At 38.5% G+C, this 22,724-nt stretch overlaps 1 protein-coding gene across 5 annotated transcripts in view; it reads right to left on the bottom strand.

The window, feature by feature from the left end:
- Nucleotides 1-1,831: 1,831 nt before the first annotated feature.
- The window catches only part of LRRC3B (leucine rich repeat containing 3B), a 91,495-nt gene continuing 70,602 nt past the window's right edge, over nt 1,832-22,724 (bottom strand). For all 5 annotated transcript variants that reach the window (XM_017498227.1, XM_037727751.1, XM_037727753.1 and 2 more), the window contains exon 2: nt 1,832-3,094. In XM_017498227.1, the coding sequence (XP_017353716.1) occupies nt 2,155-2,934 (780 nt within the window). In that variant the 5' untranslated portion in view covers nt 2,935-3,094 and the 3' untranslated portion in view covers nt 1,832-2,154. The remainder of the gene's footprint in view (nt 3,095-22,724) is intronic.

Below are 22,724 nucleotides of genomic sequence, written 5' to 3'. Positions count from 1 at the left end.
GCGATAACTCTTCAGCAAAGCTTCAATTTCACTGGAAAGATGAATTCTTAATTCAGTTAGTAAAAGCAGGCAGTCTGGCTTCCTTCTTGCTGGGATGCAGGAATTCTTGGGTCTATGTCCTGCATTTTACATCTAGGAGTTACCTCAGGCTTCTAGACTATATCTAACACTTGTAGCAAGTTGAAAGGGGGTGGGGGGTGTGAAAAGCCCATGGCTCTGGGTGTGTACCATGAGTGGAGCCTGGCCACAGTGCTCTGCATGCCTAGCTGCAGGTCCTGGATTAGCTGACCCTGATTGTCCCTTGCAATAAATAAACTTTAAAGAGACTACTGCTGCAGCTAGGAACCCTAGGGCTTTCTGAGAGCAGAGATATTAGTCCCAGAGATACCCTAACTTGGGTTGGAGAACGCTAACTGTCTCAAAATAGCAGAGGTTCCACCTTCCCTACATAAAATCTCACAAAGGGCTATTTTTGTGCTATTTGAAAAAGAAAACCATCACATAGGAAGTTGCAAAACTAGAGGTCTGAGGAAACAGCAACTCTAGGTAGTAAAGCTGATGAGCATAAGGCAGCACAGTGGTTAAAAGGTTCATAGGTTCTGGAGTTGACAGAGTGGGTTCCAATACCTTCCATACTTATAAACTGTATTAATTGCTTAGCTCTTGTGTCTCTGATCCTCATTGACAAGCTATTGTCTCATAGGGGAGTTTGTAAGGATTCATTAAGATACTCCAAAGAAAGTACTTGGTGCATAGTAAGTGTCCCATAAATCCTATCAGTTATACTATGCCTTGGTCTGGAACTGAGGTCTCTACTATATAGTTCCAGCCTTGTTTCTCCATTCTTTGCATAGACTCCTTCATCCCAAACACCTCCCTATACTAAATCCCTCTGCTTCTTCTATCTTCCTTGTCTGCATCATCACCTTGTGAGATCCCACTCAAGTTTTAAGGATTGTCTGTAATGGTACCTTAAAACCAATAACTTCGACACACTTCCCTATTCCCAAGATCCAATGGTGCTTCCTCCGATCCCTGACCAAAGACAAAGACATAATATCTTGATTGTAAGACAGATTTTTCAGGCATATATATTTTTCAAAACTTATAGAACTGTGTACTTAACCTAGGTACAGTTTTTAAAACAGGAAAATTATAACTATAAACCAGCTCAGTAGAAACGTAATGTGAAGACCTTTGGAGACAGAAAGATCTTATTCAAATTTAAGTTCTAATACTTTCTACCTGGCAAATCATGAACCTCTCTTACTTGAAGTTTTCCCCCATGTAAATAGAGCAGTTGTTACTCTTCTCTTGTTGTGAGTTGAAAGACGTAATAATTGCATAAAAGTGCCTCTCACGTTGCTTGCACCCGGTTGATGCCACACGATTATGAGGACCTTCCTCTTTAGTATAGCTATTTTTATATTTGTCACACACCCCAGTCCATGAGAAAGTAATCTTGAGGATAGGCTATGTGCTATCTTTTTCTTTTCCATTTTGTCCAGCATAGTACAAAGGTACAATAAGTATTTGGATTCCATAGCTAATTATATCTACCTATTTTTGAAGATTAAATGCCAAAAGGCATCCTGACTGAAGCCTCTAAAGCATACCACACTTGTGTATAACCTCCTAGTAACGTTCAGTATTTTAGAATCTGACAGATACTTAACTCAGCCAATAATTCAGCTATGGCTCCCCAGTGTACAGTAGGGCTTAATAACACATTTCTTCATTGTGATAGTTCTTTGGGTTCATAAAGGTTGTCTGTTTTTCTTTAGAGCAAGTAGAATGACTATACTGTTTGCTTGACCAATAAGTCACTCTGTTTTCCATGGTTCAAAGTTAAGCTTTTATTTGGTTTTAAATTAAAAAAATAAATTTCATTATTAAATAGTGAGATGGATCTAACTAATGTTCAGATAGTAGCTTACTCAGAAATATACCACTGGGGGTACAATTAAGGGGTGGATCACCTAAACTAAAATTATCTGTCATGTCGTAGTGCTTGTTAAAAGTTCAGCAGTGGCATAATTCAAAAGAAACTGAAATACAAAGTTTTAAATGTTTACAACGGATGGGAGAAGTAAACCACTTATTTCTAGTGCAATCGCAAACTACTTTCTTTCTCGGTGCCAGTCAGTTTGGACACTATACCACAGTGCTAATGTCATCAGGTTCATCTGCTTTCTTTTGCCTGCTTGGCAGGGATTTCAAGTATTCGAGGTGTCTCCGGGCATCCTCCTGATTTTGCCTCACATAATATACCACATATGAGATCACCATGGTGAACCAGCCAAACATGGTGACCAGCATGGCATAATCGGTCGTTTTTTTAGGGAGGTTACAAAGGTCAGCATCGTTGGCAGCATTGAGGAACGGTCTGCCAGCATGTTCATCCAACACGGAGGTTTTACAGATCACGTTGTGGGCTGTCTCATGATTGGACGCCATGCTCCTCAGGACTTGCTGTAGCGTACAGTCGCAGTGCCAGGGGTTGTTGGCAATTCTGGCCCTGGCCTTCAGGTTATTGAAGGCATTTTTGTGCACACTTTGAATCCGATTGTCGGACAAGTCCAGAGTCTGCAAGGTTTCAGCTACTCCTTTGAAGGCATGCTCATCGATAAATTCAATGCCATTTTTGGACAGGTTGAGAACTCTCAATTGATGGAGGTCCTTAAAAATTTCATTGGGAATAGATGTGATCTGATTGGAGTCCAGGTACAGTAAGACTGTTTCAGGAGGAAGATCTCTAGGTATTTCCTTGAGATTTGCATTGCTACAGGTGACATTTAAACCCCCAGAGGAAGAACAAAGACAGCCTTTGGGACACATACTGGCAGAATGAAAGCACAGTATCATAAGAACAAAACTTTGTAGGAGGAGACACATGGAGAGGGAACGGGTTAACCACAGGTCTACCAGATTCATGCTGGAATGTCAGCATAATCACGAGCCCATTCCTCATTTACTCCAACAAGCGTGGTAATGGTTCCAGCCCTGTCCACACTATTGATTTTCTTCTTGCGTGGTTCAAAAGGCTGCAGCTAACACATGTGTCTCTTCATTATTTCTGTCCTTGATTGGGCACCTAAAGGAAAGGGAAACAGATGCAATTAGCTCCTTTGCAAAGGGAGGTACATTGTAATTAAAGGTACTCTCAGGTGCCTGACATTCTACGTTGGCAGGGGCGTTAGTTATGCAGGTAATTTCTGTCAAGGCCACTGGGAGTTATCTGCGAAATAGGAGTCCCCTGTTCAAATCCCAGGTACTGGGGGAGAAAACTGTCAGTAAATGAAAGTATTTCTGGATCCTGTTGCCTGGTTTTCAGTGGATAGAAATGAGAACAAACACTCCCTATTTCTCTGCTGCTTTCCACATCCTGGACCCTTTCTAATTCTCCAGAAATAAAATTTATTTATGTCTCTCACCCTTTCTGGGATAACAGATGCATTAATGCAATTTAGTCCTGCACTTGGGCAGCAATGAGAAATAATACCAATATTTCATGGTTAATGACCATAGACAGGGATATCTGTCATGGCTTTTGAATGGATGCCCAATTTGGAATATTGTCTCTAAAGAAACATCTTACTTGAATTAAGAAAATAATAAATGCTTTCCAACCTTCACAACAAAATATTGCTAGAGGCTGACAACCAAGAACCTCCAGGATAGTTGCCTTCTTGTGACCTCTTAAAAGCAGCCTTCCAGGCATAATATAATTTTAACTGAATTTTCAAAGGATCCTCTCTCTCTAAGCACCCTATCCCCTCCCCAATAAATGCTTAAATATGATACGCACATAGAAGACTTGTTATATAACAAGAGAATTAAGAAACAATGGCTTTGAAGACTTCCCCAATAGACTTCACTCTATATGTTGCATATATATACTGTTAGTGTCGGCAGGGGCCACAGAAATTGCAAAGTTACGTGATATGAACAAGGTTATGAAGCTTACTTAACAGCAGAGAGCAAAGTTAAGAATATAAGTTAACTCTCAAAATTACCCTTTAATATAGAGAGGAAAGCACACATCTTTGGGACCAGTTCATAGAGGAGACCAGTGGATCCCAGAGAGATGAGGTTACTTGCCCAAGGTCAAACAGATGGAGATGTCGAGACAGGACTCAAGCCAAAGTCTTTGTTCTGACTCATTAATATCACAACTCTTTCCACTATCCACACAGCTCTCTTGCAATCCCATCTGCTCTATAAGTGTAGAGCAACCATTGCTTATTGAGATTTCTGATGCTGTTATGTGGCAGCCCAGTCTTTTATGCTATGAATACTGCTCCAAGTTGAGGACTCCATGGAGCTCAAATGAGGGGTCCCTCTGCATTTTGAAGGGAACCCATGCCTGACTGAGAAGATTCCCTCCCAGGATCTGAAAAACAAGAAGAGCATTCACTCCTCTTACAGCAGTAAGCAACAAACAACTTTCTGCATGAGCAACTAATGACTTTCTGAAAACTTCCCTTTTATGAAGATCCCAGATGGATAAATACAGAGGGAAATGACTCCAAATGTTACCAAACTCACAGAAGAGAAGATTAATGTGAGCTAAAAACATAATGATCTGGGTTGTTAATCACAGAAAAAATGAGATTAGCAACAGCAGAATGGAGTGGATGTGCTTTTGGGACATGGAGTCCCTTACAGACCAGAGAATGCTAAAGAGAGGCCCCTAGGCTTACTCAGCCCTCCATCAACAGATCATTTCATTGGCAATTAAAGTGTCCACCCTTTCATGTTTCCCTTCAAAACTGTATTGCATGGCACTTGAGGACTCTAGGAATTACCTAAATGAGAAAGAAAATAAACAGGTGTGAAAGGGAAGAGAGAAGACAGAGGAGTAGAAGGACAAGGTCAAGAATTCTAGGAAAAGGGCATGAGAAAAACACAGGATAGAAGGAATTAATGTAATTGACGAAAATAAAGGGAGGCCACATCAACCATAGGCTGAGTATGTGCAATGAGACCTAAAACATGCCGAAAGATGAGAAGCCTTTTCTGGAGGACACTTCATCTATCTCTTGGATCCATTAAAGGAGTTTAGCATCAAAAAGTGTTCTCTCTTCAGAGTGTTCTCTATTCAGAGTACAATTTTCAGCAGAGGCTTGTTTCTGCCCCTTGCAGTAAGCAATTAAAAAGTAGAAAGTACACTGAATTTGTATCTCAGCTTTATTTATGTTTATTTTACCTGAGATGATGGAGGGTTTTTCTGTTGCCCAGGCTGGAGAATAGTGGCGTGATCTTGGCTCACTGCAAATCTCCGCCTCCCAGGTTCCAGCAATTTTCCCACCTTAGCCTCCAGGGTAGCTGGGACTACAGATTTATGCCACCACGCCCAGCTAAATTTTTGTATTTTTAGTAGAGACAGGGTTATATCCTGTCGGCCAGGCTTGTCTTGAGCTCCTGACATTAAGTGATCCACCTGCCTCCCAAAGTGATAGGATTACAGGTGCGAGCCACTGTGCCCAGCCTGTATCCCAGCTTTAATTCTTATTAGCAGTGGTGCTCTTGGGAAACTTAAGCAACACTCTAAACCTCATTTTTTTAAACGTTTGTATAAAGATTATAAAAGCACCTAATTACAAGGTTGATTTGAAGATTATATGAAGTAATCCATGCAAAGCACTTAGCACAGTGTGAAATGTGTAGAAAAGTTCAATGCTCGTTAGCCAGTGTTGTTATTTTCGGATACATTCCCAGCACCCAGCATAGTGCTTGGCATATAGCGAGAACTAAATAAATATGTTTGTTATATGAATAAGGCAACAAAATAAGAGTCTAGCTATGCTTTTTCCTCTCTGTGGTGATTATTTTTATAAATGTTATAAACATGGATTCATCAAATGTCTACTGGTATTATATAGCAACATAATGAACTTTGGAAAAGTCATGTAAGTTCAGGCTCCTAGGAGATGGAAAGAAGAATGGAACGCTTTCTCAACTCTAACTCTACACTTAGTCAGGGCTTCTCCAGAATGGTCAGTCCAGTCCAATGGTCATGGTCACATATAAGAAGTGTTTAGGGGCTGGGCGCGGTGGCTCAAGCCTGCAATCCCAGCACTTTGGAAGGCTGAGGCGGGTAGATCACGAGGTCAAGAAATCGAGACCATCCTGGTCAACACGGTGAAACCCCGTCTCTACTAAAAATACAAAAAATTAGCTGGGCATGGTGGCGCGTGCCTGTAATCCCAGCTACTCAGGAGGCTGAGGCAGGAGAATTGCCTGAACCCAGGAGGCGGAGGTTGCGGTGAGCCGAGATCGCGCCATTGCACTCCAGCCTGGGTAACAAGAGTGAAACTCCTTCGCAAAAAAAAAAAAAAAGAAGTGTTTGTTTAGGACACAGATTGAGTTCTCTACATCAGATTGCAATCCTTCTTGAGAGGAAATCCATCATATCCCAAATGCTCTACCCGTGAACTGGATGTAATGCTTGTTAGGGATTACAAATAAGTTGGGCTTGAACTAAGTATTTCTTTTTTTAAAATCTTATATTTGATAAAAAGAATAAAATCTTCTGGGACTAACTATATTTCTGAGCCTCAGTGACTCAGCCTCTAGAGCCATCACCCCCAGCCAGAATCAAGTGGCAAAAGATGCAGGATGTAGACAGCTGAGACCTGGGATGTTGCTATGGTTTGAATAAGTGTGTCTTTCACATATTCTGATGCCTAAATCTAATCCCCAGTGTGAGGATATTTGGAGGTGGGGCCTTTGAGAAGTGGTAAGGTCATTAAAGGAGAGCCATCATGAATGGAGTTAGTGCCCTTATAAAATAGGCCCCAGAGAATTCTCTCATCCCTCCATGTGAAGAAACAGAGAAGAGAGTCATCTATAAGCCACAAAACAGTACCTCAGCAGAAACCAAATCTTCTGGCACCTTGATCTTGAACTTTCCAGGCTCCAGAACCATAAGAAATAAAGTTCTATTGCTTTAGCAGTGCACATGACTGAGACAGATGTCCAGGGTGCAGACAACAAAGCCAAAAGTATCAAGTCAAGGTCAGCTTCACCAGAGGGATGGAAGAGCTGCTCTCCACTCCATAGTACTGGCTCTGTAGTTTCCAAAGGCAGTATCGGTTTGGCATTGCTTTCTGTTACTGGATAGGTCAACAGTGGGTATTAAAAAAGGAAGACAGGAGGAGAGGTGCCTCAGAAAAAAAAGAGGAGGATATTCTTCACACATTGGTTACCCAGCAGAATACAGTGCTAAAAAGCTTGGAAACCCAAAACTCCTTCCTGTTCTGTTTGAATCACAATTACACACAAACCCAAAGCGGCAAACAAGCTATGCTGCTGGGCAAGAAGAGTGCCTTCCTACTAACTTCAGAATGAGTGGTTAGAACAGAAAGTATGGCCTAGGGTCACACAGGTAACAGCAAAAACAGCAACAGCAGTCACTGTCTGTCATTCCAATTAGGAATTAGAGCCGTTAAAGGGATAGACGAAGTTAAATAACAGCTTTCCTCCCTCCTGACTCCCCTTCTGAAAATCTCAACTCTCTGGACTACCTCGTCGCCACCTACTCCTTCCTTTTAACTATGTCTGGGTCAAGCAGAAAGCCATAATATTTCTGGATGTGGTGTTTAAGTATGCACTGTGACCCAAAGGAAAACTATTTTATTCCCAGACTCAGGTCCTGCTCATATTTTCTTGCCACCCAGGTTTCTGAGCATCGACAGCTAATTCTGGGATTGGGTGGCAACCATCAAATACTGTTTCCAGAAGGAAANAAAAAAAAAAAAAAAAAAAAAAACAGTACATTTAACTGGGTATTCATTCAATGAGAGCACGGTCCATTCAGTGGCTGACTAACAACTGTCTTGTTGCTGATTTCTTTCAGAGATTCTCACCAAAAATCTCTTATTAACCCTTCAGAGAGAACTAAGGGTACCAATTCACAAAGAAATAACAGATAAGCCAGTTTCTTCCAATTATACTCTGTGCAACCCTATTACCAAACAGGAGAATTTGATTAAAAAGAAAAAAGATAGCAAAACAGGAAGGGCTTTTAATTTAAAGCATAAAATTCAAATCAACAGGGGAAGAAAACCCTCACACATTTAATTATTTAAAATTTAAAACTTGTCTATGGCAAAAAGTTAAAAAGCAAATGACAAAAAAGAATCCTTACAAAAGAATAATAAACTACTCCAATAAAAAAAATAAAAAAAAAAAAGGAAAGCTGGGTGCACCAATACACACCTACAGTCCCTGCTACTTAGGAGGCTGAGATGCAAGGATTATTTGGGTCCAGCCAGAGCAACATAGCAAGGCCCTGTCTCTAAAAAGTACAAAATAAAAAAGCAGAAAAGATTCTTGATCTCACTGACAGTAAAATCAGGGTAAACTGCTTATGTAGATTAAATTAGGAATAGTATTGTGTCAATAAACATGTTAAGAACAAAGCATTCTCAAACACTTGATAAGAAGATAAATTGATGCATTCTTGTCAAATGGGCAGTTTGGGAATATCTATCACAGATTTAAAATTGAAGAATAAGCTGGTGCTGATACAAAGATGTCTGTCCAAAGTTTACACTGAAAAGCAGTTAAAAAAAAAAACCCAAATACTTATAATCACATTTGTGTAGATTTTCAAAGATAAATATGCAAATATAAATACGTAATTAATGTGTTTACATACGCATATATCACCTCCAAAAGGGTATATCAGAAACCATTAGTAATGGTTAACTCCAAGTGCATAGTGGAACTGAGGGGCTGCCAGGGAAAGAAGAGGAATTGCCTTTTCATTTTATATCCTTTTGTATAGTTTTAATTTCTTACAGTATAAAAGTATATTTTATTTTACAATAAATATTTAAAAGGTAATACAAAGGGACTAGGGATTAGCCAGAGAATGAACTCAAATTTAATGCCTCAGAAAGCAACTATTCAGTGCATGAAAGAGTTGAACAATGGTGGCCAAGAGGGCAAAGGCAAATGAAAGAACAATGAATTATTAAAAGCAGTACATGTTACATGATGAGAGAATGAATATACAAACGGACAGTGGCCATGCCATATACAAAAATAGATCTCTGACCCATCATCTGCAGCAACCAGACTAGAAAACCAAACCACAGTCTCGTAGCAAACAGCTCAAATCAGCCACGAACTGATTATTAACTGATAATTTTCCTAATTTTTGACCCTGCTTCCAACTTAGGACCAACCAAAGAACACTAAATATGCACCCTTAACCAATTACATAGGCTTCTCTCCTTCTAGTTAGCCCACCACCAGCTTCCCCGTGTCAACATCGTTCAATTAGAACATACCTGAAGCCTCCTTTTCCCCCACTAGCTTTTACACTCCTCTGCCAGCCTTTGAGTCTCTCTGCCAAATGCAAAAGATGGTGGTTGCCTCCTTTGCTACAGAAAGCTTTGAAGAAGTAGCATTTGCTTATTCTCCTTTGGGCGGTTTTTATTTTCACAAAACCTAAATTGTTAGTACTAGATATCTTTAATGCAATATTTCCATAATTAGTCTTATTGTCTACCATAGAGCTTAGATATGATTTATTTATATAATTAGGTTATCTATATAACAACTATGGGTTGCATAAGCCATCAATACATGTAATTCCTGTGTATTTGTTACCAAATAATTAGGGAAAGAGAGCTGGGACCTGGCTAATTCAAGTGAATAAATTGCGTAGGTAATTTTTCTACTGCTGCTCTTTGGGCTCATGCTTGGAGATAACATCTTTTCGTTCACCTCTTTAGCACTGAGTTCCACCATGGATTTTAGTTCTACCTTTACATTCTCAACTGTCTGCTACAGAAAGAGTTCATCAGGGCCTCAAACTTTGCATACCTAAAGGTAAAATCATAATTTTATTCTCAGCTTTACCCAGTGACTCCCGCCTCCACTGTAGACCACTCTTTCTTCCCTCCCGATTTCCTGAAAAGTTTTTATTTTCATTCTCAATTCTACCAGTCCCTTGCTTTGCATTCCCATGCCCTCTTTTCTAATTCAAATCTCCAACATCCTATTCTGAAACAGCAAAGGCCTCCTTCCTGAATTGCTGGTGTCCAGTCTCTCTCTGCTTCCATTCTTCTAATGTCAGGTTAAAGTAACACTCTTAACCATGTCACCCTGCAGGTCTAAAAAGCCCTGATGACCCCCGATGGTTCATAACAATCTCCTTTTACAGTTATGTCACCCACCAAGTTTTCTTACACAGACACAGAAACATGAACTCAACAAAAAGCTCAATAAGGAGAAAACGGATGATGAATGGCACTTCATTCCACAAATATAAGATTTATCACAAACCAATCCAACTGAAGATCTCTACAATGTAGAATAGCTTTCCTGATTTAAAATCCAATTATAAAGATCTGGCCCATGAGTCATTTAGGTGGCCCATTAATAACAACAGCTGTGATAATTTAGTCAAGGATATGAACCGACAAGGCAGACAGATGCATGAGGAGCAGAGAATCTTTTCATTTAAAAGGAGAATAATCTTGTAGTAGATCCAGAACTATTTAAGGCAAGGAACTTTTGCAATCTCCAAATTCTCCCTTCTCTAATATCCTAGCCTCTACTATATTATTTACTATTTTCTACTTTAAATTAAAGACATCACTTTACATTATCTACTGCTAGACCATGAGGTTCCAACAGATAGGGTCAGTGTCTTAACCATTTCATATTCTCACATTGCCCATGGTAAGCATTCAATATTTATTGAAATGGATTATAACCCTTTCTCATTTCGTTACACATAGCTATCATTTGCTTGGCTTTTATTATGTATCAGGTATATATTAACTGATAAACGCATCTACCAGGATGGTAAAATTGAAATTCTGACAAGGTTGCTGGTTAAATGAATGTAGAATTAAAAATTTACCATGTAAACTTTTTTGGAATTAAGGGGTTAAGATACCATATAAAGCTTGGCTGACACATACTCTGTAAGTCAACATATCCTTGCCCACTTTGAGGGTAAAAAGGCTACCTCAAAGAGAGGAGAAAGTTTATTATATGACCCCTGGAGTTAGGAGGCAGAGTGTCTTGGAAAAAAACAACTGCAACAGGCTAACCTGTTGTTTGGAGATGCAGTTGGATGATATTTCGATGTTGGGATGAGCCTACATACCAAGTTTGTCAATAAGGGATGGGAAACTATTTCCTATAGATCAGATATAATCCCTAGGGGGAAAGAGATTCCCAAGGAGAGAGCATCTGGAATCTTATTTCTCTGTCCCATAGGATTCCTTCATAGGGCAGAGGGACTCCAGCAACACAAAGCTGTAGGGAAGATGCTTAGATTTTGAGCAAGTGGCCATCTAAAATGAATCCGCTATCAAGCTCAGGAGAGCCACAAGAGGGAAGCGCATGACAGCCTCAGGAGAGAGGCCTGAATCCTCTCATCCTACTCATTCTACCTCCTGAGCAGCTGCCACCCAGTTATGCTCACCTGGGGGCGGGGTAGAATGGAAGGCAGAGAAGAGAAATCAAGCCACCCACTAAACCCTCTTTCCCTTTGAGCCTGAAACAAAGGGAATGGGAGAATAGTTAAATACTAAATGAAATTCAGGGTTTTGGTTAATCTCTTAAACTAGACATTTAAATGATCATGTTTAATTTTTATTTTGGTTTAAATTAACTGAGTTTGTGACTTAAAATAATGTTAGGACAATCTATTATCTAGGAGTAAGCACAAAATGATGGAGCTGACTAATATTTGCATTCAGGGGGTAGAAGAGAATGATCAAGAGGATAGAAATTAAAGGAACAGTAGAGGCAAGATGTAAAGTTTCATTTTATGCTGGTTACACATGGATCACCTCACACAATCCTCACAAAACTCCTAAAAGGTAGTAATTGTAACCCTTGTGCAGATGAACAAATTGAGACTTAATAAGGTTACATAAACCATTTATGGTAACAAGTGCTAAATGAAAGAGGCAAGAACTTAAGTCCTTTGGCTTCCAGAGTATGTGTGATCAAACATGGCACAACACACCGTGTTACAGCTAAACCATAATTTTTTCTTTCCAAACTTATTCCACTAAGATAGGAAACAAGGACCAAGATTCTTTTTAAATGGAGGGAAGTATACTTCCAAGTCAAAAACTCTAAAATTGTACATCTGCCTTACATTTGTGAACTCCTTTAGATGCTTGTGGGAAGTTCATGGGCATGCTCTCATCTGATTATTTCTCAACAGCTCTATCAAATACACATAGCGGACATTATTATCTCTATGTTAATGCAGTAGAGAAACTCATAAAATGAAGTCTCCTCAAAGTCACACAGCTGGTTAGCAGAAGGAAAGAACCTACATTTCAGATATTCCCCAGAACAGGTCTCATTTAACATGTGTTGGTTTCTATATCTCTTTTTGATATGAATGTCTGTAAACACAAATGCTGAGTTTCAAATGCCTAACCAGCCCTCTGTTGACCTCTCTTCCTGCCAAATTTAGGAAAATCAAAGAGGGAGAAAACCCTTTCTCCTGTTAGAATTTCTTAAGGCTACTCTGATAGAAAACTTTTATCGAAATTACAGGAAATCCTAGAGGCGCTGCTTTTCCTCTTTTGAAACCTATTTCAGAAGATAAATCTTCAAGCAAACCCTCAATGTATTGGGAAAGAATTGACTCTTCTGAATACATTAACTCCTTCCTACAAGCTCTAATGCTTATAGATCTTCAGAGTGGATTTAAAAGTTCTTCCTACCAATTCATCCACTGGAAAAACAAACAAATTTTTAAAACACATTTTTTATGAACCCACAATTATTCCTCTGTGGATACTGAGCACCATAAGGATACCACCGTATCTCTGCTAACATCCATATTTATTATGCAACATGCTGCAAGTTTATAGCGAGACTGAGTGGGAATCTATCCATCTTAGTTTCTTTCTGTTTCTCTACTATTATTTCACAGCAAGTGCTTATGACATTTACAACGTGAGAGCTTTGCAAACTTTTAACATCTAATCTACATAAATGTAGGCTCCCCAAGATTCACCAGAGTCCAGAAAATCTTGAAAGCTGCCTTTAGAAAGCCCTTACTTAGGCTGAATTCAGTTGTACTTCTGAGTAGGATGAGTGTCACGAATTTTAAAAAAAATATATCCTGCTTAACCCTGCATTATCCTTCTTACACAAGATGCTGTGATAATATTCACTGAGTTGGTGGGAAAAACACAGGATTGAGATCCAAAATGAAGCCTCAAACTGGATTCAAGCCTCTGCTTCCCAAGAAATGAATTTCAGGAATGTAGCAAAACACTACTTTCATCCCTTAGTTGCCCTAGGACTGTCATCAGTAATATCCACCATATTGGTCTCAGAGTTACAAGGAGGCAAAATATATGTGAAATGTGCTTCAGAAACTGTCAATGACCATTCAAAGATGATTAGGTTTAAAAATTAATTATTTTCCTTGGATAAAAAGTCAAGACCCATCAGTGTGCTGTATTCAGGAAACCCATCTCACATGCAAGGACACATCTATGCTCAAAATAAAGGGATGGAGTTGCAATCCTAGGCTCTGATAAAATGGACTGTAAACCAACAAAGATCAAAAGAGACAAAGCAGGGCATTACATAATGGTAAAAGGATCAATGGATCAAGCAGAGCTAACAATCCTAAATATATACGCACCCAGGTACATAAAGCAAGTTCTTAATGACCTAAAAAGACACTTAGACTCCCACACAATAATAGTGGGAAACTTTAACACTCCACTGTCAATATTAGATCAACGAGACAGAAAACTAACAAGGCTATCCAGGACTTGAACTCAGATCTGGACCAAGCGGACCTAATACACATCTACAGAACTCTCTACCCCAAATCCACAGAATATACACTCTTCTCAGCACCGCATGGCACCTAATCTAAAATTGACCACATAATTGGAAGTAAATCACCCCTCAGCAAATGCAAAATAATGGAAATCATAACAAACAGTCTCTCAGACCACAGTACAATCAAATTAGAACTCAGAATTAAGAAACTAACTCAGAATGCACAACTTCATGGAAACTGAACAACTGGCTCCTGAATATCGACTGGATAAACAATGAAATGAAGGCAGGAATAAAGATGTTCTTCTAAACCAATGAGAACAAAGACACAATGTACCAGAATCTCTGGGAAACATTTGAAGCAGTGCCTAGAGGGAAGTTTATAGCAATAAATGCCCACATGAGACATGAGGAAAGATCTAAAATCGACATCCTATCATCAACATTGAAAGAGCTAGAGGAGCAAGATCAAAAAAACTCAAAGCTAGCTGAAGACAAGAAATAACTAAGAGCAGAATTGAAGGAGATAGAGACACAAAAATACCCTTAAAAAATCAATATATCCAGGAGCTGGTTTTTTGAAATGATCAACAAAATAGACTGCTAGCCAGATTAATAAAAAAGGGAGAAGAATAAAATAGATGCAATAAAAAATGATAAATGGGATACCACCACTGACTCCACAGAAATACAAACCACCATCAGAGATTACTACAAACAACTCTATGCACATAAACCAGTAAACCTGGAAGAAATGGATAAGTTCCTGGACACTTGCACCCTCCCAAGCCTAAACTAGGAAGAAATTGAAACCTTGAATATGCCAATAACAAGGGCTGAAGTTGAGGCAGCAATTAATAACCTACCAACCAAAAAAAGTCCAGGTCCAGATGGATTCACAGCTGAATTCTACCAGGCGTACAAAGAGGAGCTAGTACCATTCCTTTTGAAACTATTCCAAACAATACAAAAACGGGTAATCCTTCCCAAATCATTTTATGAGACCAACATCACCCTGATACCAAAACCCAGCAGAGACTCAACAAAAAAAGAAAACTTCAGGCCAATATGCATGATGAACATAGATGCAAAAATCTTTAATAAAATACTGGCAAACCGATTGCAACAGCACCTGAAAAAGCTTATCCATCACGATCAAGTAGGCTTCATTCTAGGGATGCAAGGCTGGTTCAACGTACGCAAGTCTACAAATGTAATCTACCACATAAACAGAACCAAAGACAAAAACCACATGATTATCTCAATAGATGCAGAGAAGGCCTTCAACAAAATTCATCAGCCCTTTATGCTAAAAACTCTCAATAAACTAGGTATCGAAAGAACTTATCTCAAAACAATAAAGCTATTTACTACAAACCTACAGCCAATATCACACTGAATGGGCAAAAACTGGAATTATTCCCTTTGAAATCTGGCACTAGATAAGGATGCCCTTTTTCACCACTCCTATTCAATATAATATTGAAACTTCTAAACAGAGCAATTAGGCATGAAAAAAAAAATAAGTGTAGTCAATTAGGAGAAGAAGAAGTCAAATTGTCTCTATTGGCAGAAGACATGATTGTATATTTAGAAGACCCTATCATCTCAGCCCAAAATCTAAACTGATAACTTCAGCCAAGTTTCAGGATACAAAATCAGTGTGTAGAAATCACAAGCATTTCTATACACCGATAACAGACTAACAGAGAGCCAAATCATGAGCAAATTCCCATTCACAATTGTGACAAAGAGAATAAAATACCTAGGAACACAACTAACAAAGGATGTAAAGGACCTCTTCAAGGAGTACTACAAACCACTGCTCAAGGAAATAAGAGAGGACACAAATAGATGGAGAAATAGTCCATGCTCATGGTTAGAAAGAATCAATATCATGAAAATGACCATACTGCCCAAAGTAATTTATAGATTCAATGCTATCCCCATCAAGCTACCAATGACCTTCACAGAACTGGAAGAAAAAAAACAAAAAACAAAAAAAAAAAACACCAAAAACTTCATATGGAACCAAAAGAGAGCCCGCATAGCCAAGACAATCCTAAGCAAAAAGAACAAAGCTGGAGACATCACACTACCTGATTTGAAACTATACTACAAGGCTACAGTAATCAAAACAGCATGATACTGGTACAAAAACAGTGATATAGACCAATGGAACAGAACAGAGGCCCAAGAGGCAATGCCACACATCTAAAACCATCTGATCTTTGACAAATCTGACAAAAACAATGGGGAAAGGATTCCCTGTTTAATAAATGGTGTTGAGAAAATTAGCTAGCAGTGCGCAGAAAGCAGAAACTGGACCCCTTCCTGACATGCTACACTAAAATTAACTCTAGATGGATTAAAGACTTAAACATAAGACCTAACACCATAAAAACCCTAGAAGAAAACCTAGGCAAAACCATTCAGGACATAAGCATAGGCAAGGAGTTTATGACTAAACACAAAAAGCATTGGCAATAAAAGCCAAAATAGACAAATGGGACCTAATTAAACTCCAGAGCTTCTGTACAGCAAAAGAAACAATCATTAGAGTGAACTGGCAAACAACAGAATAGGAAAAAATTGTGTAATCTATCTGACAAAGGGCTAATATCCAGCATCTACAAAGAACTAAAACAGATTTATAAAAACAAAAAACCCATCCAAAAGTGGGTGGAGGATATGAACAGACACTTTTCAAAAGAAGACATATATGAGGCCAATAAACATATGAAAAAATGCTCATCACCACTGATTATTAGAGAAATGCAAATAAAAACCACATTAAGATACCACCTCATGCCAGTTAGAATGGTAATCATTAAAAAATCTGGAGACAACAGATCCTGAAGAGGATGTGGAGACACAGGAACACTTTGACACTGTTGGTGGGAGTGTAAACTAGTTCAACCATTGTGGAAGACAGTGTGGTGCTTCCTCAAGGACCTAGAAATAGAAATTCCATTTGACCCAGCAATCCCACTACTGGGTGTATACCCAAAGGATTATAAATCATTCTATTATAAAGACACATGCATACGTATGTTCATAGTGGCACTGTTTACAATAGCAAAGTCCTGGAACCAACCTAAATGCCCATCGACAATAGACTGGACAAGGAAAATGTGTCACATATACACCATGGAATACTATGCAGCCATAAAAAATGATGAATTTGTGTCCTTTGCAGAGACATGCATGAATCTAGACACCATCATTATCAGCAAACTGACACAAGAACAGAAAAGCAAACACTCCATGTTCTCACTCATAGGCAGGTGATGAACAATGAAAACACATGGACACAGAGAGAGAAGCATCACGCACAGGGGTCTGTTGGCAGGGGCCAAGGAAGGGACAGGGGATGGGTGGGGAGGTAGGGGAGGGATAACATGGGGAGAAATGCCAGATGTTGGTAATGGGGGAAAGGAGGCAGCAAATCACATTGCCATGTGTGTACCTATGCAACAATCCTGCATGATCTGCACAGGTACTCCAGAACCTAAAGTACAATTTAAAAAAAATTAATTATTTTCCAAAAATATCAGATCATTCTGTTTTGAGAGTTTCACATTTCTTTTTCTTAAGTTAAATATATATCGGCATGGATACCGTATATGTGATGGGAGAATCATAGGAGATGATTCTCCCATCACATATACGGTATCCATGCCGATATATGTTTAACCTGAATCTAATCAAGAGGAAAGCCATCAGGCCAATTCACAACTTGAGGTATTTTACTGATCTGGACTTTTTGAAATTTCACTGAAGAAAAACAAGAAAAACAAAAAACAAAAATGAAAAACAAAAACAAAACAATACAACGTGGGCTTTAGAACCATTCCTGATTAAAGGAAAAGAGATGTCACAACTAAAAACAATGCAAGAGACCAACTTCTGGATTTAAAGAAAATGCTAGAAAGGGACTTTATTGGAACAACTGGGGGAACTTGGAATGTAGACTGTATGTAAGGCATTATTGCATCAAATTTTCATTTCTTGAAATGTATCCTGATATGAGTAGAATGGAGGCAGTTCTTGTTCTTAGGAGGCACATACTGAAGTATTTTGGGGTAAATTGTCTTGACAACTGCAACTGTCAAATTATTCAGCAAAAATGAACTATGGCATTCTACATAGAGTGAGAAACAAAGGTGGAAAAAATTAACAGTTTTTAAAGGGATAGTGATGGATATGCAAGTGTTCATTGTACCAATATTTCAACTTGTCTGAAAATTTCAAATTTTTTAAATAAAAATTTGGGGCAGGGGAGATTCTATGTCTTAAAACATCCTCAAGGGGAAAACAAATCTTTTTTTAGTGATGCAAGAAAGTCTTAGGACTCTTAGACAGAGTAACACTTATCCCCTTAGTGTGACACAAAATGGAAACCCAAAGTGAAATGAGCAGCAGTTCTCTGCAATTGCATTTCATGAACTCCAGGACACCATTTCACTGCCATATGAGACACTTGGTTTTAATTGGCCAATATGGAAATCATGGCTTGGCCACTAACTCATTGTGTAATTTCTCTATCCTAGTTCTCTCATCTGAACATGAGAGTAAAAGAAGTTCTACCTCACAAGGGTGAGGTGGGGATTAAATGAGCTAGCACATGTTAAACATTTAGAAGATCTGCTGTTACAAGATAAACTCTCAGAGTTACCAACACCACCACCACCACCACCACAACCACCTTACATTGACGTCTGCTATGGAAATGTAGAGCCTTCTCCATCTTATACCTTGTCTTCTCTCTGCTATAACAATGTGGAGCATGTGGGGTGCTATGCCCCACTTATTACCCCCACTCTGAAAGAGTAAAACTTGAAGTCATTCTGAATGGGAGTAATAAGTGGGGCATAGCACTCCACAGGCTCCACATGTTTCTAAAGAGTTCATAATTTCATTTAATCAACTTTTTCATGTGATTCCAAGAAGGATCCATATTCAGAGATATAGTTAAATTGGAATCATAAAATGGTAAAGAAAATAAACCATATAATGAAAAAGAAGAGGATAAAGGGCATAATTCTGATGGTGGCTAACATTTTGTGGGCACCTACTATGTACAAGGCACTGGGCCAAATGCTTTACTTAAAAATAGAAAAACATTTTGCTCCCAAGATGCTTAGACCTAGAGTCTCTGCATATCTGATTTAAATACTAAAATGTGAGGATTTTGGGGTGATATTTAGATGAGATTTTGTACTTTGAGTTGATACTGTAATGAGTTGAGACTTTTTGGGGATATTTGAATATGATTAACATATTTGTCATGGAAAATGGATGTGAATCTTTGGGGATCAGAGGGTAGATGGTGATAAGCCAAAAACTGGTCTAAAAATATCTAGGTCCTGATCTCTCAGGAACCTGTGACTGTTACCTTTTATGGAAAAAGAGCCTTTGCAGGTGATTAAATAAATGATCTTGAGATGGAGAGATTATCCTAGATTATCTGGATGAGTCCTAAATGTAATTTTGAGTTTTCTGATAAGATACAGAGGGAAATTGAACACAGAAGAAAAAGCAATGTGACAACTAAGGTAGGGATTAAAGCGATATAGCCACAAGTCAAGAAATGCTGACAAGCTACCAGAAACTAAAAGTTTCAAGCAATGAATTGTCCTTTGGGTGGCCCTGCCACCCAAAATTGATTTTTTTTTTTTGTCCATTGAAATTGATTTCTGACTTCTACCTCCAGAACTATAAGAAAATAGATGTGTATTATTTTTAGCCACCAAGATTTTGGCAATTTGCTACAGAAGCTATAGGAAACTAATACGGTAGTCAATGAAGAATAGAACTTGAGGTCAACCCTATCTGACTCCCCATTATATGAGTTAAGAGCTTTTGCTGCAACTGAGTACCTGGATTAACTCTGAGTTTCCTGGAAGCCAAAGCAAGAAAACCAAAACGTCAAATTACAAAATGGCTATTATCTAAAACAGTCAAAACAAATTAGTTATTATAAGAGATGAAATTTTTTCAAATTTTATCATTTCCAAAAAATCCTGGAATGAGCTGCCAAACAACATAATGGACAATGTCTTCATTATTATTACATTTAAGTTCTGGGGTACATGTGCAGAATGTGCAGGTTTGTCTTTAAGATGTCACTGACTGCCGGGTACGGTGGCTCACACATGTAATCCCAGCACTTTGGGAGGCGGGTGGGTCAGAGGTCAGGAGATTGAGACCATACTGGCTAACGTGGTGAAATCCTGTCTCTGCTAAAAATACAAAAATTAGCCAGGCGTGGTAGCGTGTGCCTGTAGTCCCAGCTACTCAGGGGGCTGAGGCAGGAGAATCTCTTAAACCGGGGAGGTGGAGGTTGCAGTGAGCTGAGATCGTGCCACTGCACTCCAGCCTGGGCAACAGAACGAGACTCCATATCAAAAAGAAGAAAAAAATATTTCACTCATGATGTAGATATATTCCTTTTTGGCCTTAAGCATACGGTGAAATCCTTGATGTGTGCAAGACTTTCTAAGCCATAGAAAGTTAAATTATGATCTAGGGATGATGCTTGCTAGAGGTCAGGATGAGAGAAAAATGTGGTGAAACGGGATAGTTAGTATGTCACTTATAGTGAGGGACCCACAGAATTTATTGTACAAACAAAGACATGTCTAACAGTGAAAAGCAGTGCTATTGACAATTGTGCTGGGATGACAGGTTCAAGAAGGAACAGTCCCAGGCAAAATGGAACATGTAGTCACCTCACTTACAAACCTCTATGTAGAGCTCATAGTCTTCTTAGACATCCACTATGAGCTCTACACAGAGGTTTATTTAGTCCCAGGGATTGACATATTCTTTCAAAATGGCGTCCTGTAAATTTGATCAGACTCTCCCCTAACTCTTAAGAATGCTGTTTGTAAGTCCACTATGTTTCTAAGAAGAGACAACAAGGGAAAATAATGTCCCTTATGTTTTCTATTGAAAACATAACTGTGCAAAGACATGTATATGAAAATGTTTCTTTCAAACTGTCTGTTATAGCAAAAAGAAAAAGAAGAATTTTTTTTAAAATAGAATTAATCTAAATACTCATCATAAAGAGATTGATTAAATAAGAATGAAGCAATCTGCAAATCCTGATGTAAAAGATATCATGTATAACTGAGGAAAAATTTTACATGTGAAATCTCATCTGAATAAGGCAGAACAGAAGCATCTACACACACATGCTTTTAAAGTTATGGAAAAACAAGGACAAATTGATAATAGTTTTACCTTTATTGGACAGCTCTAGAGGTTGATGATATTAAGGACAATTTTTACTTTGTATCTTATACCACTTTCTATAGCCATAATTTTTCACTATGACCATAATCATAATAATAACTAAGCAGCAAGCAAAGAGATTGGCCAGGAGGCATTTACAACCTATTCCATGTTAAGCGCCACGGAAGATATGAAAGTATATGAGACATAGTGCCTTTCTTACCAGTGGAGCCACCCTGTACTGTTTAATCTTTGTCTCAACAAAATGTACAGAAATCATCTGGAACTTGAAGTTAGAGACAATCAAGTTCAACTTTCATTTCTGATACCAGCTAGAAGGTTTTGGACAAACCAACTAATTGTTCTGAGACTCTCTATTTCCTCAACTAAAACTAAGAACAATGCTTATTTTCATGGCTTTCTGATGTGGTTCTGATAATGACTGTCTCATCGTAGATGCTTGGCAAGTATTATTAGCTCTGAATTTACCTTCAAAGGGATCAGAATCACATTCACATTTTCCAGGGGTTCTATGGAAAGTTAGGCCTCTAAGAGTTCTACAAATGAAGTCATAACACTCTCTGTGACTCACAATGGATATCACTTAAAGGTTCTGATAGTTGCAGTCAAGTGTTTATTAACCCAGATTTTCCCAAAATATACTTGTCTCCCTGCTGAAGGCCTCCCCAGGTCTTCTTATTTTTATAATGAAATCACTCATAGAATAAAACATTGCTATTAATAAATTGATTCTGATTTAATGGGACAACATTTAATATTACCTCTACTACTACTACTACTACTAATATACTCCCACTTTGCCTAAATATTCTAGAGGAGTGTGAGGTGACAAGTTTTGCAAATGAGGATTCTAGTTGTGCTTGATTACTGTCAGGTGCATAATATTACCATCGAGAAACACCTAACACCAACTAATGTCTGTTGCAGGCAGAGAAGAAAAAATTAATAATCAATAGTTATCACTAGGAGTATTTTGTTTTATTAAAGAAATGTCCCTAGACTTAAATTAGACATGCTTATAAGTAAATGAAGATGAATGGACTATTGTGTTTCAATTTTATACTCTCCTATTTCCTCATCTTCAGATACCACTTTTCTTTTTGAAAAGATTATTTAATACAATTACCCTTAAAGGCCTTAAAAACCTTATAAAGCAGTATTTTTAAGGGCTTTGGAATTAAGCATATCTAAGTTTGTCTAACTTGTCATTCAGCCTCTTAGTAGTTACTACTAGCAACTTGAACTTATTAGTTTTGTCATTTTTAGGGCATGTTACTTAACACTGGACCTCAATGCTTTCATCTGTAGGATGGGCATGATAATACCTATTTTACATGGCTTGATAGATTGCTTCCAAAATTGACTTCCATGATTCCCTATCTTGTATTATCCATGGTCTTTTGCAATGCAGTCTTAAAGCTCCTTAAATCAATAGGTGGAGTCTATTTTCCCGTTTTTTAAAAATCTAGTCTAGATTGGAATTATTGAGACAAATGTGAGATTGGTGAGGCAGATGTGACTTCGTGTCAGCTCTGATTCTGGGCTTCTCCAAAAGGCCTTGCATGTTCCTGCTCTTGCTCTTAGAACCTGCCCAGCCATCATGTGAACAAGCCCTGGCTAGCCTGCTGGATGATAAGAAACCATGTAAAGGAGAAGCTAGT

Source organism: Cebus imitator, unplaced genomic scaffold (assembly GCF_001604975.1).
Source record: "Cebus imitator isolate Cc_AM_T3 unplaced genomic scaffold, Cebus_imitator-1.0 Scaffold239, whole genome shotgun sequence".
Classification (NCBI taxonomy): Eukaryota; Metazoa; Chordata; class Mammalia; order Primates; family Cebidae; genus Cebus; species Cebus imitator.
Note: the sequence above shows the minus strand (reverse complement) of the source record. Positions and strands in the feature narration are given on the sequence as shown.